Source organism: Ylistrum balloti, unplaced genomic scaffold (genome assembly GCF_031769215.1).
Source record: "Ylistrum balloti isolate Yb309-2 unplaced genomic scaffold, AGI_CSIRO_Ybal_v1 Utg371586, whole genome shotgun sequence".
Lineage (NCBI taxonomy): Eukaryota > Metazoa > Mollusca > Bivalvia > Pectinida > Pectinidae > Ylistrum > Ylistrum balloti.
Window position 1 is genome coordinate 16,637 of NW_026782815.1, and position 27,381 is coordinate 44,017.

General features: G+C 34.1%; 1 protein-coding gene across 1 annotated transcript; it reads right to left on the reverse strand.

The window, feature by feature from the left end:
- Positions 1 to 6,964: 6,964 nt before the first annotated feature.
- LOC132563107 (large neutral amino acids transporter small subunit 2-like) lies at positions 6,965 to 26,976 on the reverse strand. The gene is made up of 11 exons (XM_060227867.1): positions 26,898 to 26,976; positions 16,867 to 17,404; positions 13,950 to 14,075; positions 11,857 to 11,956; positions 11,524 to 11,568; positions 10,984 to 11,107; positions 10,007 to 10,110; positions 9,384 to 9,480; positions 8,792 to 8,941; positions 8,096 to 8,273; positions 6,965 to 7,556 (listed from the first exon to the last, which is right to left on the reverse strand). Exons 2-11 carry the CDS (start codon positions 17,366 to 17,368, stop codon positions 7,480 to 7,482), a joined length of 1,503 nt encoding a protein of 500 aa, XP_060083850.1. The 5' UTR covers positions 17,369 to 17,404; positions 26,898 to 26,976; the 3' UTR covers positions 6,965 to 7,479.
- Between the last annotated feature and the right edge of the window lie 405 nt (positions 26,977 to 27,381).

Sequence of the window (27,381 nt, forward strand, 5' to 3'; positions counted from 1 at the left end):
AATGATGGAGTGTTTGTTTGGTTGACAACATCTTCGTCGAGTCTGGAGGTAAGATCTTCCAACAGACTATTGGCATACCTGTTGAAACTAAGCATGGCCCTTTGTTGACATAGTCGTTTTTGTTTCCATACGAGACTGTATTCACGAAGAGCTTATCACACGCGAGTCATAAAGACCGTTTCATTGTTAATCATATTGATGAATTCTTGTCTTCAAATAACATGAAATTATTGACCATGTCCATCGTATGTACCCATCATAATTGGAAATCCAATCACGGATACGTCAGACTCGTCTCAATCAACCACTTATCTCGACGTTTTCCCACAACATGGACAGCTTTCCATTTATCTGTATGGCGAGAGTGAACGTTTCATTTTTCTTTTTGTGATTTTTTCCATTTCTAGATAGCAACAGCTAATTCGATATCCAAGAGCATGTTCCTGGTATCCCATTTCGTGTAAGCAGACGTCAACTGACTACAAAATCATAACATAGGTTAAAATTAAAGAAAAGAAAAAGAGCCAGGTGTATGGAAATTGAGGGGAAGTTTTTTGGTCGTCAAATTGATTTCATTGAGAAATATTTGACTTCCCCGTTCGATATAAAACTGGACGTGTTTGATGCTCGTTAGTTTGCCTGTTGGTTCCATTGTTGTTTACCTTGTTCTTAGTTGAGAGCGTGATATTATGTCGGCGACGAAGCAGAAGCCATTTCTCTATCAGAACAGATCTTAATATCCTTGTAATTTTTTTGTGGGGGCTTTGTGTAAATCTTTCTTTTGTCCATATTTTGCCCTTGTTGTATTGACTCTGAGGTTTGGTTATGATTATGTTGAAATGTTGTAATTTTCTTGTTGTTTTCCATCTCAATTTTAATATTTTTGGGTCATAAAGTGTTAATTGATATTTGTCAACTTCAACTGGGTAGGGGGTAACGTTTACAGTTGAACACAGTTTGAGTACCTTTCATTGAAAAGAATTCAATCGTTGATAGAAATATGAGATGAGTTTTGGTCGGTAATTTTGGTATTCTCATATCGATATTGAATAAAAGCGGCAACTGAGGGGCGGGTAAGAAAAGCGTCGAATGTATTTAATTTCAAAAATCTTCTTCTCAAGACCTAGACAGGGAGGAGCCAAAATATTTTATAGAAATGAACAATGCGGGATTCTTTTTTTCAGAATATACTTTTTGCATTGTGCTGGAGTTCGCTACTTGGGCAGTCTCGAATCTGTGTCTACACACCAAACGCTGGTTTTACAGGAAGTGAATTTTTCTCAGTGTCCACAAACAGTCATGTGGTGAAGCCATCCTGAATTTGCTTAAACGTAAGTGATTTGTTACCATGACAGGTGTTTGGAAATATATCCTCTCTGCAAAACTGACAACACCTGTAAAATGTGACCATTGAAAATATTTAGCTGACCAAATTTAATATTTTTAACAACATGGCCGATAATCGGTCATCTGGATACTAGACAATAAAATATATGTAAGTTCATCTTTTTTTACTTTTTTTTCTACCTTGTGATGCCTTCACCACAGGAGTAGCTATATGGAACGGTAGCGTTTAGGTTTACAACACAAGGGGATATACATAGAAATCTAAAAAAACGAGAACAGTCCCTGATCAATCAATTGTTTCCAGTACAAGAGAATATGAAACAGGAAATATGTGTGATTTCGAGCTTAAATTAATTTGATTGTATCAAATTCACTAAAAAATCGCCCGCTTCAATGAATAATATATTTAACAATTTTCCCAACGAGATAATGTTTTTAAACTAGGTCCCTGTTTTACTTCCGACCTACGTTAAGTGTATTTTAATCCTTCTTGCATGTAAGTGTCCAGATATAAATGTAAAGGAAAAAGATGAACAAGCAGTGGATAAAACTTAAGTACGGAAAGAATATTCTTTGTAGCAAACTTCCTGTGAAAGTACAGAAGTTATTTCAGGGACAGATACAGCAATTTCCGAAAGATCTAGGATACGTTTGTTGAGTCGCCATTGATGCTGAGGTCAAGGTCATAAAAACCAAGACAGTTTTAAAAAAAAACAAAAACAAAAACCAAAAATTCTGATGATATCGGGACAAAATATCAACAAAAGAAAAAATACACAGAGACATCTACAAGGAAACATTACCAGGAATTACGGTCTTGTAAATTTTCATTTATATACAATGTATATGTGTTTATAGAAATGTTCAAAGTACAAATCGTCCAACTCTGAACATTGACACACTTTGTTTATGGTATTGCCATAGACGCGATTTCTTGTGACTGCATATATTTGTGACTAGAACGTTGTGAAATTGTGATCGTCATTTGTTTAGAATTGTTATGGATCAGCGTCTTTTGATCCATTTAAGATATTGTACTAAATATTCTTTAAGTACAGAAGATATGATGATTCGGTTCAAGAACCGAACGTGAAAAGGTAAGGGGTCAGCTGCCCGAACACTCGGGTTTTCCCCGGGTAATTATTTTTGAACGTAATAAGGCAAAGCAACAACCTTAATATGTATTGCGAGAGGTACCACTGGCACAGGTTCCTTAGATAATGCGTTTCTACCTAGGTAGAAATTCTCTCGGCTGGATACAGGGCTGATTTTGGCTATGCGTATGTCCAGATTCAATAAAAATAGAATTTTTCGGCCTACAAACAAGAAATTGATATGAAAACTGAGAAACCATTTTAATTGTCATGAATGTGTTAATTACTAATTTAAAGTATGGTTATTTTTATGTTATTGACAGTTATTTCGTGGATGTATTTTACAACGAGTCTACAATATATACTTACAAGGTTTTGTGGTAAATGCAGTAGATTAAATAGACTGCTGCTGCTGTGAGTAGGACAATGGACCCAAGTTTCATCCATACTCACAAACCTCTGCAGAATGTTAGCAAGATCTGCCCCAAAACAGCTCCTGATCAACTGTCAGAAGTCTCGGTACCCAACAGGGCGAGCTATTTCTCATTGCAAGATCTTTAATAAGAATTTAATGTACTCTTTCCTGTGAAATCTCAACTATACTGGCTATATATATCTCTCTGTAACTCGTCTGTCAGTCATAACAATATCTTGGATTTTATTTATCATGTTGGGGGTTGCAACAGTGACGAACTTCCACGCTTATATACCGCCACAGGTTACAGTGGTCTGAGAATGAGCAAATGTTTGACGGGTTGAGATCCACCTATCTCACCTCCAATGGGTTTGATTCATTTTGTCTCTTATGACAGTATATTCATCATTTATTAGACAAACCCGAACCCCTGACTGTATATGTGTGGTACACTATTACGTAGACGATAAAGAAAGGTCAGACTTCCCTATTAGCTTAGTCTAGTCACGATCACATACGTCACTCCTCTGGTCGTGCATTGAGCAACCTCGGCTATCAAGCTTATCTCGACAGAATGAAACGAAGGGAAGTAACTCTGGGAGATCAGAATGTGCATTTGGTACATATTTCGACTATGTCACTCCTTCGGTCGTACTTTGGGTACGTGTCACGTCTACAGGTGTATATGTTCAAATCCGTAACTGCTCAAATGATTGATAGGCGTCAATGTTGCTACATGTCTGTGTTTTCTATTGATAACAAACCGAAAAATAAAAAAAACAAACACGTATGTTAACTCGTTTGTGAGAATGGCTATCTCACTTTGAGTAACCCGTTATACATACATGTCTCTATCTCAAGAAATCAAAATTCGCCAACAATCATGACTATAACGTTATATATGAACATAATTTTCTAAAATCTAGCAATATATTTTCATAGAATAAAAACCTATCTCAAACTCTCTACATCTCCAGTGGATGTGAGTTCAAGGCTGTACACCGAGAATGCCAAGGCAGGCGAACGTAGATTTTACAAAGTTATAAAAATGGTGATTTTGATCAAAACATCAGTTTGGATAATAAAATTTTCTTGTTTATCCAGGATTGTCTACCGTAAGTGATCAAAACTACGCTGTAATCCAATTCTACCGTCTTTGTTTTGACCAGGTCATACAACAAAAGTTAGGTATTTAGCTCATTATTTGTTACATCACTTATATCGTTAATGACAGGTGTACGTCTTTTTTCAGGGAAATCGTGGCAGATGCTATAAGTGTCACGGGAAAACTCTTGGTGGTCCTGGTCTGTTTATCACACACCGCTCAAAAGTTTGTTCTGTCAATTCCTCGTTTCATATTCATTTATCCATTTTCAAGTTTCATTAAAGTAAAGTTTTGTCTATGTATTATTTAATTAAAAGGTTACTGTGAAATGTGAGTTTCCTCAGTGTACGTACTAACTAAAGGGGCCATATTTTACATGTTTTCTATAAATTGTTGTTTTCGTACAAATCCTCATCCGCGCTAAACCAAATAGTATTTCCGATAATAGTCTACTTTTAATTCCTTTTTAAGGTCAACATAAAGTAGAACTGGTTGATGGAGCACGAAATACAATTAGACTTCGTCAAATTACATCTTCATGTTTAGTAATAATTTAAAGTTAGTCAAACATATTTAGGAAAGTGAAGATGTTGTCATAGTATTTTTTATTAACATTAGCTACGGTTAACACCTATGTTCCATGCCTTTCACATCCAATATTTTTTTTCTAATGGGTCAAGTGCTGGGACCTCTCGTTCTGGACGTGAATAAACGTGGTTTTACATGTTACCGTTAATAGATATTCACTGTTACAATCCTTACGAATGATATCCGTGTGACATGCATCAATGACAGATTATGAAATCGCCAAGTGAAGGCATAATTAGATAGAAGTGGGGAACTGTAAATGGTCTGAACGTTTACAAATAAAGGGTTCGAAACACATCCGGATACAGACATTTATTTCATCGAATGAAACTAGTAAACACATCAACCATGTACAAAAAAATTGTTTACTACAAATACACTTGTATTTTCATTGCTTTTTGTAAATGTTTAACCCAGAACACTGTATCATGCGTCACACAAAAAATATCAGCATTTCGTAGATACAGCGGCATTTTAAATACAGTAATTTATAAATATGTATTACCAATTTACTTTTAATAATGAATAATTAACGAGGTAACAACCTAAGTTCTCTGTTTCGTTTGAGGACTTGATACTGTGATGTGACTTGGCCCACACACTGACTTCATATATATATATAAAAAATGAGATCGATACTTAGAAAGTTAAAATATTTCTGATCATAGTTATGAAAAAAAGAGAAATAAATATTGCGGAAAGTTCTATAATGTCATGGTATGCATAATTCATATATTCGTGTAGAATACATTTAAGTGGATAAAGAGGGAACGCGTTAACTTTTTTTTTAAATTACAATATATTTGTATGCATAACCCGTTGTCTTTCTGTAAACATTTTTTTACGTATTTTCGCAGTTGAAACCACAAAAAACAGAAAACGAGCAACTTTTTCTAAGCAGTCATGTGTATTTTCCAGTATTGTATAATTATCGTTTTCTTTTTTTAAATATTTGATATCAATGTGATTACAACTCACGTAAAACATGTATTACAAATGTATAAACGATGAAGAGTCTCTTATACAACGGTATTCAACCTGCTCGTTGTGTTGTTATGATGGAAGGGAATAATATCGATCATGGTGGTCACGTAGTGATAGATATGGATAATTTTGAGATATATCTTATGCACAAAATTATCGGTTCCTAGTCCGGCACACTTGTAATATGTCATAGTAAAATAACAATTAATGTGTGACTCTGATTCTAAAATTTGTGTAGAAATAGTATGTTCACTTAAGTGTTTTGTGTACAAGTATGTAAGACTTAGTAAATATTTTCAGTAAAATGAAGATACAAAGTGGCATTATTAAAACTAGCTGCAATATACCACTCGGCTAGAGAGAACTTCTCTTTAGCTCGATTGGTTGAGCGACAGATTAGTAAGCCAGGGTCCCAGGTTCGATTCTTGTCAGAGGCATTGAAATAAATAATGGCTTCTGTAACATACGTGCATGTATTTTATGCTTAAGTATTGAATCCTTTCATTTTGAGGATGATTCAATCCCTGTTTACTTTTTCATTTCATTATATTTTGGATGGAACTGGATACTTACTAGCTTAGATGTAAATGAGACAGAAATAGTAATACGACCCATTATGTATCGATACAATTAAAACTAACACAATTGTAGCACTAAAATATGTATGACTCCACAATAAAACATCCAGATGATTCACAAACAACTGCATGGATTATGTAAGACATCCATTAGTATGTAATGAAGCATCGCGACACTGGCGCGACTACAGCTAACATGTGTTTAATACTGAAACATACATCACAATCGAAATAGGGGGTTTATACTGAAATGTATGTGATATTAATGGCATGTGTCTGTCATTTACAAGTCCGTAGCACTTAAATATATATAAATCTGCACAATAACACACATTTTATCACCAAACATTCGTGAACATATACAGCTTGATATTAACATGTACAATTTAATAATTAAAATAAATAGATTTGCCACAATCCTATTTTCTTCAGTTTTCATTTGCTAGAAAGTCAACATACCTGCTGTTTTGAAAAAACCATAATGTGATCTTACAGAAGTTTCCATTCAGATGAGATTTCTTAAACGAATGAGTCTGATATATATATTTAATCTTTTAGCCTCTGGCGCAGTAAATTTTAACGAATTGCTGAAGAGTTCCATAAACCTTATATCGAATGGAAGCGAATTTAAGATTCTGTTTGTCACATAACTTTCGCAAACATTCATGAAAAAAAAATTTTATGGGGCTGTTACAAAATCCAGATTGGAGATATTCTCATTTTATATCTTTTATGAGACGTCAAATTGTATACGTCATCACGTCACAACCTAAACAATGGGGCATTTTAGCTAATAACAACTCCGCTAAGTCATATGTTTAATAACATAAACTATGTAATGGATGTAGTTAAAACATGTTAGGTATGTGATAATGTAAACATCACAATGTCATTAAATGTGAACAGAACACAATGACATCATAAAGGAATGTTTTACTTAAGTATATGTCATGTTCATTTAATACGTATTGCAATATACCAGGTGGGAAATAATGGTGGTCTGGAAGTAAACACTGTCCTAAATCAAAAATCATTTGACGATGCAGAGATTCATATCAAGACAATCAGCTCACATAATGGTGTCAGTCTCGTGTCTTTTCTACAAAGCGAAGGAACGAGAGAGGGCGTTATTCTAGTTCTATCGTACACAATCTATCTTACTTATATCACACACGCTATTGTGTCACTCACTCTTATCGTATCTGAACCATGCATTACAATCATACTTCAAACTTCATTCATACTTCAAACAATACAATTAAACTCGTGCAATACAGTGACGTCACTTATTCATAACTTTTCCTATTGGTCACTTCCAAAACAAGTCAACCAATCGGTGCCAGACTGGACTTAATATTCATCCAAATGTTAATTCATCGCCCATTCGATTTCATCGTCTTGTGGAACAACTAAAAGTACCTTTTGTATGAAGGATGTAACATTACCTGAAATGAAAACCACAAAATGTGTTCTAAAATGCTACCAAAAATATCGGTAGATCTAACAAAACTCAAAGACATATTAAAATCGACTGTGGTTTTTCTATCCAGTCACATAACGAGTCTCACGAAGTGTATTATATAGTGTAACTTTACCACCCATGAAATGTCTTCGTAGAATGAAAGACATTGATCTAACTTAAACTATAAGCCTACCCGACATAGCGCACAATCATTTACCACAAAGTCAAAAGTCTAAATGACAATACACTTTTCCGATTATAGATAAATAAATGTTCATAGATCAAGTAATCATCAGAACATTCTTCCACTACGTTGTTAACACTAAATACAGCTATTGTATTATCAAGAAAGCGATCAAAAGCAACACACGTTTGATGAATTTTCTGTACATGCTATCAAAGTAAAATATGTTTTGATCCTTTTTTTTTTTATTTGATAACAATTTCTGAATATTTGCCGCTGAAATCATCGTATTCATAACACTTTTCACGGAATAAAGATTCCAACATTATCATACTTACTATTAAATCTATTGAACACTTCTGGTTTAGATTTCCAGTATATGCCCAGGACGTAACATGGCACCCCTACCATGGTGAGACAGAAGGCCAGCAAACTGATGCCAGGTTTCTGTATACAGGTGAGTACCAACAGCACCAGGCTCATAACGAACAGGAAAATTGGTAACACCAGGGGGAGCTGCAGTAGACATGCGACATATTTGCTTGACAGCGAACAATATATAGTTTCAAAGGTTAAATCATTTTAGCGTCCGAAATTCGCAAAACAATTGCTATTCTGGAAATCTAGAGGCAAAATTATCCTTATTTATTAGATCCACTATAACAACCCACAATCTCTTTTTAACGTTACTAAGATTAATGTTGTCTTTCCTTTTGCTTTGAATACACTTAATCGTTTCGCACTGTTTTATGATCAAATCCTCTTTTATTTGTATGCCTGAGCATTGTGTTATAATACTGCAGGAAATAAACATTTGAGATCAAAGCAGAACTTTTTTTAAATTGTAGAAATTAAATTGCCCCTGTTGTATACAGAACAGACAGGACTTGAATGCATCTTAAACATAATGAAGCTTTTTCTTTGATCTCAGCCATGACTCTGTATCTATATTAAACAAAAGAGTTTATTTTAAGTATCACGCGCTTTGACGTCACAACCTCGACTTGAATTATTGAACGTTCATTTTTTTTTACCTTGATAGGTCTTGGCATGTCAGGCTTTGTGATCCTCATGTAGATCTGACCTGCGAAGACGAACGCCAGTACGGTGGTAAAGCTAAAGCCCATCATCTCAATCAGATAGAAGACATCTCCAAGACTCTGCATTAGTAGTGTCAACACGAGCTGTGTAGGTAAATACGGAAGCATCAATAACAGACCGACATCGATTTCATTCTATTTTCATTGCTCTCGTACAATTTCCTTCTACGTGGGTGAAACATGGAATTTAGCTGTCAACTAAAAATACAATTAATGGAATTTACTTTTATGGAAACAGAAAAGATATATGAAGACTGAACCGGTAATTTCTACCATGCTTTGGAATCTTGATAAAGTTTATAGAAAATCTATTTTAAGTAGGCATTAACAAGTATGGCTCGAGGTTTATAAAATTATGCAGCACAATATCTTCGTTATCACTATTTACTTTGAACAAACGTTAGAAGTTAAACAGCATTTCAAAGCATGTCAGCTTATAGAATACAAATTTAAAACATATGTTACATAAACTTAGTTTACAGAAATATGAACATTGTATATAAATTATCGTGTATAATTGACTTACAATGGTGATCAGAGACGGGGCTGGTGTCAGAAACTTGTAATTTATCATGGCGACTATACTGGGGAGGTGATTATTACTGGCACCGACAAAGAATAATCTGATGGAAGACAAAAAATGAGATAAGTTCATCAATATGAAACAACATCTCAGTTCAGTGGCACAAACAAAGAAGGTTTTGATGAAAGAAAGTAAAAAGTTGACAAGAAAAAAATAAAATTCCACATTTTGTGAGAAATTGCTTCGCAATATTCAGTTATACTATATTAAAGACGACTACAGAAGCAATGCTATGTAAGTCATTGTGTGACTTCAATATGTCTAGCAGAAATAGCTGTTTCGACCGCCGAAGCTGATGAAACTCAGAATACGCCGGGGTCCCTCCATGCAATAAGCAAAGTCATATATAATGATAATAATACAAACATGTATTTGGATATAAAACAAGTGTCAAGAGTATTATAGCTTGTCGTCAGAATTTTCTCTTCGATATATTGATGTTGCTGATAATGAATATATTTTGTATATGATTATTTGAAAGTGATACAATTCGCTGTGGAGAACATAATTTCAATTTTGTATAAATGTTAAACACAATTCATCGGATATCGGATAAGTTTTTTTACCTTGACATAGAAAGACTGGTACCGTTCATGGACCCTGCTACTGAGATAGCTATCAGTACAGGGACAACCACTGCCATCACTGGAACCGTCATTTCAGAAAACGTCTGAAAATTGTGTACATTGATGATATACAATTTATATATATATATGTGTGTGTGTGTGTGTGTGTGTGTGTGTGTGTGTGTGTGTGTGTGTGTGTGTGTGTGTGTGTGTGTGTGTGTGTGTGTGTGTGTGTGTGTGTGTGTGTGTGTGTGTGAAAACGTAGAAATATGCCAAGTTTACAAATTTAGACAAGTAACACCTTTTGGCGCTTAAATGTAAAACATACCATATATGTTTAACACAACTCATCGTACATGCATAATGCACTTGTCTATTAAAGTTAGTAACGAAGTGATATATATTGCAATGTTGATATATATTACAATGTTAGGTTTAAATTTTTCGAATTTACTATAATTGTTTGATAATATTATTGCTTTGGGTTGGTTTTTTTTTTCAATATTTGTTGCAAGGTTGCACAAAAGAAGTACTTATATCATGAGGTTTCATAAAAATGTTCCCCTTATGGCCACTATTGATAAGGTAGTACTTGTGACGTTACGAAGAAATGGTGATACTCTAATAACATGTATTTAGATTGGTACAGTACATATGACATCAATCAATACATTTGTAATATCGTTAGACCAATATGTTCCTCGTGGAAACCATCAATTACAATTTACTAAAGTTTACAAGGCTTTAATACAGAAAAAGGCTTATAGATATCCTACTTGATAGAAATATATCATTCTGATGATCCGGCCATATCGATTACCGATACTGGTAATTGTGAACAGAAACATGCTTTGATATAGGAGGTGTGTTGTACTCTGACGCCACTAGAAAGACAAATTTTTTTTTTCGGAAAATATTGCCTATCGCGAGTGTCCGTTTTATTCTGTAATCAAAGTATACATAAATTCATAACCTACCACAGCGACTGCCGTAGATTGAAGCATCTCCATAGGAGTGAGAACAGCGAAGTAAGCTATATTTGCCACCAAATATACTGACGTCACGATCGCCATGGAAATAATGATTGCCCGTGGTAAATTTCTTCAAACAAAAATTCATTTTAAAAAATCATGTAATGTCGTTTCAATATCACTTTGTAACGAAGAAAACCAACAACTGAAACAGTAAATGAAGGTACATGATCCAAATATCCACCTGAAGGATATTTTAGAGTCGATTTAATACAACTGTTCTAAAACTGCAAGCTTATATCTATCGCTGAAATCTTGTTTTGCTTAACGTTTTATCCTGGATAATAGACATTGTTGGTTATACGGAAGCGTTTCCATAGTAATTTGCTAAGAAGGAAATAAATGGCATCAACAAGACAAACCAATCTGTACAACCACGATTGACCCATCAATTAAACAACACAAATCTATGACGTCATTAACATTACGCTGTGATGAAACAGGAGAGATGTGTAGATACTGAAAAAATAATTGAAAACAATTTACCTGTGTGGTTCAATCAATTCGTCGGTGAGGAAGTTAAGATAGCTCCTGTGAATAGAAATATACCAGACTCAGAACCAATTATAACGAGAATTACCTGATAAGTTCATGTGGAAGGTGAGCAGGCAGATTGAAGAAAGTGTATCAAATTGTTCTTATGTAGGTAATTTTACCTTTCAATGCTCCTGAAATATATCGCTGGTGCAGGTTTTCCTAAATTCAGAAATCAATTTATCTGATTTATCACATCCGATAATCAATAATTGCTGATCAAATTAACTACAAGATGTTCATGGTATATTTCAGATATATAATTTCGTATGTGTAATGTCATACCATCCTCCAAATGCCCAAAATCCTGAGTAAAACGATATTGCAACAGCCCCTGCACTATAGTCGCTATCAGCGAAGGAATCTTTGAAGTTTTCCACCTTACCTGAAAGTTGAATATCGTGTTCGATTAAAACAACGTTGACAATGTCGGTTTTAAAAAACAATGAGAAAATACAACGATTTGAAGAAAAACATTCTCAAACCTTAAATCGATGAAACGATGAAAAAGATTTAACGTGCAAAAATGTTGGGAAGGAAAACAACAAAATATCAACTGGAATGTTCAATGGGAGGTTTTGCAATGTTCCTTCAAGCTTTACATAAGATTTGTGGTACAAAGGAGTTGAGAATGGTGTTTACCGAACGGTATCTGAGATGATATGTATGAATTGCAATATAAAAATTGCTTTCACGTTTTATTATGGGGAACCTCAGTCAAAACATCTTAAAACCTCGTGGTGATTTGATTCAAATAGCTTGTTGATGGAACATAGTAATTGGCAACACCAACGATATACTTTTCTGTGTGATTCCATTATCATACACGTAATAACACAAAATGTACCGACGATAATTGCGTGAAGTGTACTTGAATACCAACCAGATCTTAGAAGACGTTATCAACCACACTCTTAGCTTATCACTAGCGAGCAGCCATTGATTTTCGTGCGACAATTTGCGATCGAGTAGAACAATTTCATTAATCTCGACAGTTTTGTACAGCGTTGATGACACAAACAAGCCGACATTAAGAAGCAATACATTCGTACGTTCTACTTGATCAGTAATTGAAATCTCGTCAACGTCCCTCGAGATGATCGTGCGTGACAGGTGTACATTATGAGAACGTTAATAAAATGTAAACCCCTTTGATGAATGGTCACTTAACCTTTCAAACAGACACCCTAGGAAATTAGCTAGATATGGTGCAGATTATATAAATTCCCCACCACAGACAAAGTAATTTCCTTTTACGGTACTGCACGTCTGTTCTAAAGATAACACCATCCCTATCTTTATTTTCTTTGCCGAGTTTATTTATTTCTTCGTGCTATCATATATTTATATATTCATTTGAAGTGTCTTCAGTAAAAGAAGTTCCTTCCTGTATAAACTTTGTAATCCTTTAAATGGCAAGGATGCCCACGTGAACAATTTACAGATCATACTTTATTGTAAAATTCGGTAAACATCACAACATGATACCTAATTCAACGTGGGCTTATATTAAAGACGTCCTTAAATAAATTTTAATTTTCTGATGTCTTATCCCGCTGACTGAGAGTCTTTTAAGCATTTTTTTCTGTTCTTAAATGAATTTTTCAAAATAAAAACCGCCAATCTTTGTCTTATTGTAGACAGATAAAAGTGGAAATTTGGATACTTTACGCCATATGTAGTGGATGTAGAATATTTCTTATAAATTCAAGCTCAATTCATTGTGGTTGATATACATTGACTGGTACATGCACGTAAAAATATTTGTGAACCTTGTCTTTTAAAGAAATAGTAAAGCAGGTCCAATGGCCTTAACGGTTTCTTGAGTAACAATGCATTCGTATTTCTAACCACAATTGAATTAAAATAAATCGATATGCACAAAAATGCATTTTCCCTACATAAACCATTGTAAAGTGTACCCCCTCCTCACGGGAAATGTGAGACCCTTGGTTCATGAAATTTATGATTTTGCAAAAACACATTAAGAACCATCTATGAAAACATTTGAATTTATTATTAATGGTGATTAAAAATTGAAAATCTGATCAAATTTTACTCCTTCTGGACTCGCACTTGAAGCCTCCCGGGGACCATATAATATATAATTTTGATTTAGCTTTGGTCATGGAATATTTCTGTAAGATTCATTGAAATAGGTTTCGGTTTTTCGAGAGGTGTCAAAAATTTACGAAGCATGACGGCGGTCAAAAGGCGGCCGTAATAACAAAATAACTTCACAATGAAAGATCATCGTTTACTCATTCATTACTTCATATCCCACTCCTTTGTATATCATGTAAAATCAAACCGATCATTTATTTCAATTATTTTAAATATCTCAATTGAAAAAACAAATTTAAATCGGAGGAACTTGCCTTTCCCTAGGTAGACGAATCCGATGACGACGATGGTGGCGAGTGCGACGAGTTTACATATAGTAATGCCAACTTGTACCTTTGCAGCCCATCTTACATTGATACAATTGATGGAGATCAGCAATGCTGTTTAACAAATAAATAAGATAAACAATGTCATACAGCATAATAATTTCATCTGCATACATTATAATACTAATCACTAGTAATATTACACAATACATAACATTACTTCAGAGAATAATTTTACCACATTGTTACTTAAACATTATTACACAAATAACATTGTTTAACAACATTGTAATACAAAGGTCAACAGCCAACAATGAAATGATTTGACGAAGAATAGTATAAACCAAAGTACGTTTTAATCACGCCTTTTTCTTGAATAACGCATTCATCATTTAGATATAATTGTTATGAATAGGTTTATTGGAAACATATAGAAGGTTGAGATGCTCGTTTTACTGTGATATGGTATAATTCATATTTCCATTTGATTGTGAATGTCTAAGAATTTTCACTTTCGCGAGCTTGAAATGACTCGTTTCATGAATTATATACCTAACTACAGTCGGATTAGTTTTGTAACACTTTAAGTCTTCTACAAAACAATATAAATCCAGTGTCATACACATTTTACTTAAGGATGAGATATTAATCCACTTTTTCATTATTTCGTTTGACACTAAAAGTTGTAAGATTGTCTTCTGAATTCTTATTTTTTGAATGCTTTGACATATGAGATAGAGACAATAAATTGATCTTTTCTTTATGAAATGAAACATTGTGAAAAAAATATCTAGGTTCATAAAAAGTGAAATCATATTCTCAATTAGTTCATGCAAAATGACGTATATGCTGTAATTGCATTACATAACACATTACTTTGGAGGAAGATAACGCAGTCACGTACATTTCTGCTTACTGTACTAGATTTTAAGTATGTCAAGGAGAAGCACGAAAAGTATAGACTGAATGAGATATCATGTTTACAGTGACATTACGATAGCTGTTACATAAAGACTTGAATAGTATATAATCAGCTACATATGTATGGTGACTTTGACCTCCACTGTCAACAACGTAGGGTTGGCAAGCACTAATAGATAATAAAACTCTACTTTATCAAATCTCGAGGATTTCGTAACATTGTCGTAGACAGTCTATTAGCTGATAAACTGTGTTATCACATCCGCAAAAAGTTACTTCATGATAAAGAAATATTTTCAGTAATGAGGAATCAAAATATGAATTTCAATTTTGTTTTCACCCTTAAAAGTATAATATGACAAAGAGGAAAGTATTTTGCAAAAGGTCATATAAAAATATCAGTTTTAAAGCTCGTGTGAATACCTATTCATTGAGATGTCTTAATTTATTGTCCAAGGCAAAAAAGATTATCTGTAGACCTGGGTCATTTATATTGGTGGTAAATGACATTTCATGAATCTCTCTCTCTGTGTCTCCCTCTCTGTCTCTCTCTCTATAACCTCTTCCTTTTCACAATGTTATTTAAAACATGGAAAATTTTCGTTACCAACAGTGACAGTCCTAATGGCGCAGACATTGCCGCTGTCTCTATAGAAATCAATATGATATTTAATGACGAAGAGTTCTATGTATTTAATGATAGCCATCAATACATCTGCCTGTCAAATGTAATAATTAACGCACTAAGGTGTATAAAACCTATGCTTTTAGCACGTGACGTTTATACTCTGCTTGTAAAAAATAATGCTCAAATTCATGATAGAAATTACAAGATTTCGCAGTGCTTCGAAATCATTGTGACCCGACAGAACAACAATTTCTGCAGTATTGGCAATGGTATTTAACGATTGATTCATTAGCATGGTGTTTACAAAAAAAAAAATCAGTTTCCCATTGTGAATGTCAGTTTCATTCAAATCGTCGGATGAATATCAACATATTACTCTTTCTTGCGAAGATTTAACTAAAGATTTATCTTTCTACACGCAACTCTATTTTGAGATAAACAGTGAAAAGAAATTCCACTAAGATGTCAATTGCTTTTGAGTGTGAGAAACTCGCTCTCTCTCTCTTATATCATAAAAGGAAAATGAACAAATTGGAATGTAAATTCTTTTGTGATCAAACATGTGGTAGCGACATCACAAAAGGCAAGCGGAAAAATTCAGAGTCTAAATTCTATCATCTAATAATAAATTGGCCCGCAAATCAAATTTAATATCAATAAAATTTGATCATTCACAAGACGACAGCGGAACAAATTAGAATATATGTTTAAAACTCATGAAAGAAAATATCATGAATTACATACTTATAATAAATCTATCAAAAACGAGTTTGAATTGTTTTCTTTGATGAGTAAAAGTTTTCAGAACCAGAACTTGTATTATCTGATATTCATTGGTTCGTTTTCGAGTACAACAATGTATAGTATTAGTTTTACTAAACTGAATACCTCGGTAAATACACGTGTTCTTGTTTAACGATTAAAATCGGAATTGCCATTTTCTGAATATTGCAGTTCATTTAAGCGGACAAAGCTCAGTACTGCAGTTCATTTAAGAGGACAAAGCTAAGCAAAAACAATCATTACTTGAAGCGTAAAATGAGTGTATTGAAAGAAATAACCGAGAAAGGCTCGTAGAAGACAAAGGGATAAACCTGTAAATGAGAGTTAAATGATATATACATTTAATGCCAACTACAAACTTTGAAACTGCATCCTTTTAGACGGATTTCGTCAATGGCGACAGGATCAAAAAGTGTGAAAATGCCAAAGGCAAGTTACGAAAAAGATGTAGACAAATGTCAAAATATAAATGGTTGGGTAATCCGACTCCGTTTCAGATTAAGGACACATTTAATATATAACCAAATACAAAAAATCACGAAAACATAATTAATTTTAACATCTGATACGTACCTATGATAAGGGCTGCGATGAGACGAACAGCAATGAACGGTGGATCACAGTCAGAATATACTGGCTTTAGGATATATGTTGCGAAAATGAGACAGGATGCTGCCACACAAACTGGACAAATTATTATGAAATTAATCCACAAGGCTAAAAAAGCAAAGAAATCTCCGAATGCTTCACGAATATAAGTGTATTCGCCTCCCGACTTTGGAATGCATGCGCCTAGCTCAGCAAAACATAAGGCGCAAAGCGCCGAGAACACACCTGTCACTGTCCACATTACACATGACATGCCTACGGATTTCACATTCTGTAAAATCCCTACCGGGGATACAAATATCCCCGAGCCTATGATAATTCCTACAATAATACACACAGCCTGAAAAAGGCTTATCTGTTTCTTCAGTCTCACATTCTTGTTGGTTTTTGCTGTCAGACTTTCCGACTCTGAGAGACCGTTTGATATCTTCCCATTGTGAGCGTCTCCGTTTGTCATCAGGGGCATCTTGGATTTGTACTTGGTCAACGTAGATCATTTATCCTGTGAATTAGTAAAAAATACTGATAACATACGAGAGATAGTCAAGATTGATATTTCTGTCATGTATCACCTCCGCTACCCTTAAAATAAAGAGTACTCAGCTGTTACTTACCAAATACAACACATGAAGTGGAAGAGTAATAATTCATTTCTCGTAATTATTGGTCCTCAAGTCATGCGGAATTCCTATCCTTAATACAAATAATGATGCCCAAACACAATTGATTATGAAAGCTGATCATCATATTCAAAGCATCGTTTCATTAGTGTTACCCTATCTTACCACAATGTTACCCAGCCATGATCACTCTCTTATCCTACTATCATCATACTATATTAATCTAGTATAAACTCACAATGTTACCCTAACATGATCACAATGTAAATATACTATCATCACACAATGTTACCCTATTGTGATCACAGTATTACTCTGCTACCATAACAAAATGTTACCCAAACACGCGCACATGGTGTAACCCTACCATAATAAAAATGTAACCCTGTTACTCTACTATCATGAGACAATGTTACTCTAGTATAAACACGTTGTTACCTTACCATGCTCAAAATGTTACTCTACTATCATCACACAATGTTACTCTAGTATAAACACGTTATGTTACCTTACCATGCTCAAAATGTTACTCTAGTATCATCACACAATGTTACTCTAGTATAAACACATTATGTAACTCTAGTATAAACACGTTATGTTACCTTACCATGCTCAAAATGTTACTCTACTGTCATCACACAATGTTACTCTAGTATAAGCACGTTATGTTACTCTACTATCATCACACAATGTTACTCTAGTATAAACACGTTATGTTACCCTACCATGCTCAAAATGTTACTCTACTGTCATCACACAATGTTACTCTAGTATAAACACGTGATGTTACCCTACCATGCTCAAAATGTTACTCTACTATGATAACAATATTTGTAATTACACAGTATGATCCTATCACAAACAAATATGTCAATCAATCATGATCTCACATCATTCTACTATCACCATAGAACGTTACCCTGACATAACCACACTCTAGATCTCTACGTTACTCTACTATTATTACACCATGTTATCCAAGCATAAACACACGATATCACTCAATAATTATCACAATGTAAATCAACTATAATCGCACATCGTGATTCTATCATAAGCACAGAATATTACCTTATCATTGTCTTACTTGCTCTTCTGTAATCATTTAATGTTATCCTAGTATGAATAGAATGTTACTCTAGTATGATCACAATTAACCCTATTATGACATAACAATTTTACCCTGCTAAATTAATTTCAATGTTACTCTGACCTCATTGCCTATGTTTAAGGTCACCTTAACACAGACAATGTTGGTATCTGGATCACAATATTTCTGTAACGTAAGCAAACAATGTTACCCAATCACATCGTTGCCCCTTCAGTGACAACTTTATCCTCTCCGAACCACCATCTTATCCTAACCCCGAGTTCTCAACACTGCTTTCGTTATCAGCTGTGTAACCTGTTGTCATCCGTCAAGTGATCCCAGGCCACAACACGCACGTTACCTTGACCAAGGATAGATTGAATGCCTAACGTATAATATGATAAACGTAGCATTGAAGTGGGTGTAGAATGAGTCTACTCATTACGCTATCAACACACGCAATTAAATTATAATCGTTCTTGTTAAAAAAATATTATGTGATAACGCAATGAAGCATGCACATTACAGTATAACAACGTGAGGTACAACAGCTGTGCGTGACTTACCTATCACCAGCTTCTGAGAGACTGAAGCTAGCTAGTGTGCCACAGCGTCCACGACACCAATCTGAGCATGGCATAGCTGTATGTTAGGACAATTCGTTAGACTTCGTATCCCACACATACTGAGTATTTAATCTAGAAGGATGTCTCCGTCTATTTAAAGCACTGTTCCCGAGATAAAACTTTCTATAAATAAGGCTATTTTTTCTAAATGTTTACATTTCTATAACGATGATAATATATACTTAAATTTATTGCATTTCACAACAAATAAACAAAAATATATGCGTCATTTAATAAGTGGATGTACTAATTTTTAAACTTTTCATTAAGCTGACAGTTTGCTTGAACAAATGACGGCAAGTTTGACTATCTGTAAACCGCGATAAGAGAAATTCGACTTTGGTAAAGGTTATTTCAAATTGCTTATGAAATTAAAATCAATGTTTCATTAAATTGCTTTTCGTCGTTTACTGTTGTCTACAACATGTTTCGTATCTATACCTTATCTATTTCCTTTTTTAAACGGAATCCTCTGCTGGATAACATCCCATAAGTAACCCACTGGTTCTGAGTACAGATATTTTGAAACTGACCACAAATGCGGACACTTCAAAACGACCAATAGACTTTGTCGTGAAAATACCAGTGTCCATGCTCACTTCACGTGCTAGGTGATAATATAAATCTGGATTGAGGTTAGTGTGATTGATTAATCTATCACCTGATTTCTGAAGTGGGCGATTAAATTTCTGTCATGATTTGATGATTTACCTGCTTTTTAAAGACTTGAATGTTGTCCAGTTCAACAAGAGACTTATCTGTGCTTTAATATACATACCTTTTCATCAAGAAAATATCTTATATATGATAATGTTTGCAATAGATTGTATTTTATAATAGAGTTTGCCTGGTTGTATAGGTACTATCTCCTGACCAATAACCATAATTATAACTGGTTATTTACGTGTCAGTTAAGCAGTTAAGACACTGCAATACATGTATTCTCCCCACTGTGTCATATATTTATAAAAGATAGTATATATAGAGTACACTGACATAGTAACATTTCAGTATCATATCTTTGTTACTTGCATAACGGTATATCGAAGATAACGAGAGGGCAAATGCTAGGAGACTAGATGTATATATTTATATACGTATTTATATTAGAATAACTTAAAACTACACATCGAATTAAGCATTAGCGCTTTGTGTGTGTGTGTGTTTTTTTTTTTTTTTTGGGGGGGGGGGGGGGGGGGGGGGGGGGGTGTGTGTGGACAGCAGTGATTTGTGATTTGTCTTTTTTTTCGAGGTAATCTGCCCTTTTATCAAGACACAGATATTACATAAATTACATCACATATATAGAACATAAAACAAATACAATGTTTAGACTAAAATCGAAAATGTTAGTGTAAATTTAGGTGTCTCGATAATCCCTAATGCGTGCGTGCGTGCGTGTAAGTGTTACGTTCAAACAGAACAAAAATATTTGTCGTACATGTAAGCCCTCAAAACTACTTATATAGGCATTTTGTGGTATTCTTGCATGAAATATACAGATAGCTTGTATAATGACTTGTATAACAGCTTGTATAAAACACATTTAAACAAATACAATTAAACAAGTTATCAAAACGTATATCATACATCAAATGTTAGTTTAACATGAACGCAGTCGGTGTGCAAAGTGCATGTCAAATATAACTAGAAAATTGTCCTTATTTTAAATATGCTGAATTAGACATTAAGCCATGAAATGTTGATATCAATTTTTTATTTACTGTTATGTATTTGTCCCAATAGAACAATATGATATACTCCAATAACTGAAAAGCTTGTAATCTAAAATCGAGATACATGTCCTATCTATTACGACCAATCATGCATGTGTTTTTCAAAAATACTTAACGGAACCAAACAAAGCAACTGATAAGATTTATTTTGATAAAAAGGTAACGGCGAAACACATTAAGTTTATGAGCAAGTTTTATTGCGTGGTGATATTTTTTCTGGTCAATGGAGATTATATTTCACAAGAACGAAATCTTAAGCACTCGTTATTAGGTGTCGATATAATTATTAACTCGACAACAGAATGTGACGATGAATTTAAAGAAGAAAATAAGAGTGAAGGCGAGTGGCCTGGAAGAAGAAGTAGAGAAAGGGTTCCTGTTCACCACGTGACACCGGCCGTTATGTCGCCCGCAGAATCCTTGACAACACGTTTGTTGTATAAGTATATTGTAAAAAGACTAGTTTATTGCACAGGCACTCGAGGCCAGGACATTATTTTTTAAACATTGATTTTTGTTTTAGCACTCATAACTGACGTTATTTAAACGAAATATCAGCAGAATTCAAGTTTATGTGCCGGTTGACAAATCCGAGGTCCACGGTCATTAAAAATACACAAGGCAAGCAACTCCAGATTTTAAAAAATCGACCCCTCGCTTGGAAACTGGCTCAAAAAAGTAGTTATGATAAGTTCCTTGTAAAACAATATGTATCCGTAGGTAGTGTGTATATTTACCTTTTATTTGGTGCATAACATTACAGGCAACGAGAAATTCACAATACGTACATGAGATTAACATCTCAATAACCGGAGATTTTATCGTCCATGTAATTATCTTTGACGGAAGTAACATGCCATTTCAAGGGCGGTCACTCCGACTTTTTGGGAGAGGAGTTCTGGATAGCACTATACCAGTGAACAGGTAAGAAAGGTTCCGATGTCATTACGCGCGTAACTTCAAAATAGATATTTTTATTTCTACAAATACATTTGCGGGGATGGAAAAATAATGGCTGGGCAAAGAAAGTCCACATTTGCCAACTCGGATACAATATCATGGTAAGGGATTATACAGAATGCATCAACTTTCAATCAAGCTGGCGGTAATGAGAATTTTTTTTCAAAAAAAAAATAGAAAAAAAATCATGCAGATAATGAAAAAAGGGCGCAATTTATGAAAAATATCGTGGGGGAAATATATTAACTTAGAAATTGGAAATTAAATGATTTTTTCCATAGTGATTTTTGTCAAGTTATTGAGAATATTTGAAAAGAAATACATATTACTTATTAACCAAGAGGCCCAAAGGGCTTGTATTGCTACAGGTACTGTATGTTTTGGCAAACATCCATACAATGGACTTCCTGACCAAATATCATGACCCAAGGCCTTTTTGGTTATCAGAAGATGTTAATTAAGGGTTTATCCATGACCTTGAATATAATGTCAAAGTAATATCTTTTCTCAAACTTTGTTGCCCTTCACCCAAGAAACATTTTAACAAACATCATGATCCCTGGACTTTTGGTTAATCGGAATAAGTTGTTTAAAAAATCAACACATTGGACCAAAGTGACCTTGAATAAAAGTCAATGTATTTTTTTTTTTTTTTTTTTTGCTGCAAACGGTGTAGGGCTTTATCTAAGGAACGATATTTTTCATAAATTGCGCCTCTTTTCAAATATTCTCAATAACTTGACAAAAATCACTATGGAAAAAATCATTTAATTTCCAATTTCTAAGTTAATATATTTCCCCCACGATATTTTTCATAAATTGCGCCCTTTTTTCATTATCTGCATGATTTTTTTTCTATTTTTTTTTTTTTTGAAAAAAAATTCTCATTACCGCCAGCTTGATTGAAAGTTGATGCATTCTGTATAATCCCTTACCATGATATTGTATCCGAGTTGGCAAATGTGGACTTTCTTTGCCCAGCCATTATTTTTCCATCCCCGCAAATGTATTTGTAGAAATAAAAATATCTATTTTGAAGTTACGCGCGTAATGACATCGGAACCTTTCTTACCTGTTCACTGGTATAGTGCTATCCAGAACTCCTCTCCCAAAAAGTCGGAGTGACCGCCCTTGAAATGGCATGTTACTTCCGTCAAAGATAATTACATGGACGATAAAATCTCCGGTTATTGAGATGTTAATCTCATGTACGTATTGTGAATTTCTCGTTGCCTGTAATGTTATGCACCAAATAAAAGGTAAATATACACACTACCTACGGATACATATTGTTTTACAAGGAACTTATCATAACTACTTTTTTGAGCCAGTTTCCAAGCGAGGGGTCGATTTTTTAAAATCTGGAGTTGCTTGCCTTGTGTATTTTTAATGACCGTGGACCTCGGATTTGTCAACCGGCACATAAACTTGAATTCTGCTGATATTTCGTTTAAATAACGTCAGTCATGAGTGCTAAAACAAAAATCAATGTTTAAAAAATAATATCCTGGCCTCGAGTGCCTGTGGTTTATTGGGCTCTTTTAGGAATAATATTAACCATATCACAAACATCATATAACTATTAAAGGTTTTCCATATTGTTATAGATAAATATTGATAACTAATTAGACACAATCATTTAAATATGACAGTTACATGCACTTGATCTAAGATGTCTTAAAAATGACCATGAGATATCTAAATACCAAATTATATTATATATATATACAATGGCGACTTTTCTGTGCGTTCTGTTTGAGTAGATATGCACACTATCAAGTTTTACAAACACATCAATGAGTCTTGAAGAATACTGCTGAAAGATAAATATGCATCCACTTTTGGGGATACCTTGTTAAATATATGACGCCCCCCCCCCTCCCCCTACAGTTTGTACGACCGCTTTACGATAGTTGCATTTCCCCGTCCCCATCAACTTTCTTTGCCACTTGCTTATCAGCTCTGTTTCTTGGCCTGTGTGTAGCTTGCGTAATGGCATCGTGCCTTCCTGTCATGACAACTGGTCTTATTCTCCTTTTCTGGAGTCTTTATTGAATTTGAGTTTGGATTATGATTCTTGTTTCTGTTGGCATGTTGGTATTTTCTTCCTTTTTTTTTAAATATCTTATTTATCAACATTTTGCGATTTAAATTCATCCTTCATATTCCATGTACCTTTTTTAGTTTCGTTATATTTTTTACTTTTGTTCGTGTACTTTGCTTAGACGCTTTGGTCTGTTTAGAATTGGAAGGTTAGTCATTAATTACTAGTTTCGTTGGTTAACCACTTTTATACACAAAAGTACAGTACCAGTGTTCTTGTTTCGGCATTTTAATCAACTTCACTATTATCTATAGCTAGTTCGTATTTTATCGTTCGTCAGGTTCTATCCAAAGGGGAGGATATAACAATGATAATGAAAATAGGGACTTGTATTTCTTATGATTAAGATATACTACACAAGTCCCCTCTCCCAGAAACATTGACGGTTACATGGTCCTGTGTCTCTAGCAGCTTTTTCTGAATCATCAAGGATGTAGTTTTTTCTGTTTACCTGGGACATGTCAGAATACAGGTTCTTATAAACAAACAATGTATTATTAGCAGGATTTAGAAGTTGTGTCCACAGATAAAAGCACATGGTCATACAAAGTCATTTAATGTCACTTTCGGATACATCATGATGAATTGTGTTTAATAACATGAATTTTATTGACCACGTCTGTTATGTATGCCCTTTTGAACCTAAAATTGAGGCTACAACAGACTCTACATAATCATATATCGATCGACTGAGCGACAGAATGGGATACTTAAAAGTTTTTATGATGTTTGTGAGTTGGTTTGTCTTGTAAACGTGAACTTGACTTCTCTATCTATTATTTTACACGTCATAGTTCACTTGGCATACCTGAGTCTTGTCCCTATATCACGATTTCCGTGTTAGTTGTCTTATCTTGACCTACTTTAACACAATAACTTATGCAATTATGTTGATAATATATCATATGAAAGACCTTAAGGAGTATCATCGGCTCTGGGCCAGTCGACTTTCTCTGTATCTAAAGAGTCATTAGTTAATTTGAGGAAATTACAAAATGACAATATATTGTTGATTGGTCGAATTCCAATGTTGACAGTTTAGAAACTTTAAATCTCGATGTGCTCAGAACATACACCTTACGTCTATTTTCTGTAACGCTTCCTTTGGGGTCGCAAACTGGACACTAAATATTACGTGGTTTTCTCACGTTTCTTAAAATCATTCTCATTTTCCATCAATTATGTCTAATTGACTTGGAGGGGGGGGGGGGTGGGGGGGGATCTGAACAAAATCGAGCAACTTATGCGGAGTCATTACCCTATAACAATAAAAATGTATTGATGAAGCAGGAACTTATCTGTTCACACTATTACAATGATATATATATATATATATATATATATACACATACACACACACACACATATATATATATATATATAAACTCACTTTCACTTTACATACACTTTGCACGCTATCATCCATGCGATTTAAGTATTTGAAATGATTCGTCAATTAACATATCTGGTGCGATATTTACTCCTAGTGATCCCAACTATTATTCAATATATTTTCAATTTTCAATTTTTTCAACCAATTATATATATCTATATTCCTTTTGTGGCAATGTTCATAAACCCGTTGACGGGAAATTTTTTAATTAGTTTTTTTATCATTTATTGCGAATTTTATCGACTTGAGTTTATTGAATTTATCATTATATAAGAACAAAAACAGACATGTTTACGGGATAATAATTGAAATTTACTTTACACTAGTTGTATATAAATTTTATACAGAAATTTAGGAAGTGAGGTTATGATAATTCTTCAACGTAAATTATATAGAATCAAATAAGGAAAATGGTGTGAACTACTCATAACTACATATATACTTTTTTACTTAATGAATGACCGGCATACGTACATCTGTTTTAAAAAAAATACAGATGGAATTCTGGTAGTAAAAGCTAAGTCAAACATTTTGATATCTTCCCACTGCTAGGTAATTCAGAATTTCAATGGTAAAATAATGTAGAATATCCTTCAATAAAGGCAAAAAGATTTATTTTTAATTGTTCTACGTTATCAATATTTAAAGTCTGTATTTAATTAAATGTATATACAACGATTTTCTTCGTCATACTGGGTTATTATACGGTTGGACGTCAGTAAAGTCGTACAGTTATAAGTCTACACTGAAATAAACCATGTTACCGAAAGAATATTTCTTGTTTTCGGAACTTGTCCTGCCTACCACAGTATTTTGTGCTTATCCTAAACTTTTTCAAAAGGCGTTGTTAATCTCTCTCTCTCTCTCTCTCTCTCTCTCTCTCTCTCTCTCTCTCTCTCTCTCTCTCTCTCTCTCTCGTATATATATATATAAGTTGCTGTTATATATAAATTGTCACGTAATTTACGAAGGGAGACAATTTTCGACTCGTGTCCTGTATATTTGATCCGCTTTCGTTTTCGGGCCTTGTTAATTACTGTCATAGTTAAATATTATTACGTTATATACTATAGGGTTTGTTTACAGGGGGTACTCGGAAGTTGTGTTACTTAGCGTTAGTTGTCAATTATAAATACTAATGTTAAGATCCTACATTGTTATTTGTTAGAAACATCGTGTCGAGTCATGAGAGCCCTCCGTTCTTTCGGTTCAGTACGGAATGTTGTGATAGCTCCCTTTCTTTTGATTAAATAACAGAAATCGTGGTGGTAAACTCATGAACATGTTAACCATAAGAAAGTTAAATATATCCTAACACCAGATACACAGGCCGGTCGGGACAACACAATGATCTGTTTGTAGTAGTACAGTAGTAGTAACAATACTCACGTGTGTAGATGATTCTGTAAGATAACACTGGACATGATAACACGGTTTAAAATACTAATATAATAAGTTAAACATACCTTGTTCTTCACATGAATTGGACTGGTAGTGTTTACCGGTAACTATATCTCTAAAATATTGCATCACCCCTCGCTAAGACATATGTGTCGTTGGTATATACATGAACGAGGTGAGAAATACACGTGTATCGTTGATTTCATCATCCAGTCACTATTGAGTTGAACATGAGTACATAGAGTGGTTTTAAGAATATCAAGGTCAAGTTCAAGGCCAATACACTGACCATGCGCTTGATTGTCCAGTAGGTGGACATGGTTGAAGCGAGAGCTGTTAAAAATAGCTACCGGCTTTTGCGAGATCGTTTGGCAGTTATTTTGGGAAACTTCCATCATGCAGCGATACTCACAGAATACTTGTTAAAAAAGAAAGCATGTGTATACATGTGTACACTCATCGCAGTAATTACACACTTCACTTTGAGAACGATTATTATGTATTAACCAAGTCCTGTCTGCACTGAAATATTAATCTATGTCAGCCATA

Coding starts and splice junctions, on each gene's coding strand:
- LOC132563107 (XM_060227867.1), bottom strand. CDS start 17,368: ATGCCCCTGATGACAAACGGAGACGCTCACAATGGGAAGATATCAAAC. Junction 10,111..10,983: donor AATCTACGGCAGTCGCTGTG/GTAGGTTATGAA, acceptor CACAATTTTCAG/ACGTTTTCTGAAATGACGGT. Junction 8,942..9,383: donor CCCCGTCTCTGATCACCATT/GTAAGTCAATTA, acceptor TTACCTACACAG/CTCGTGTTGACACTACTAAT.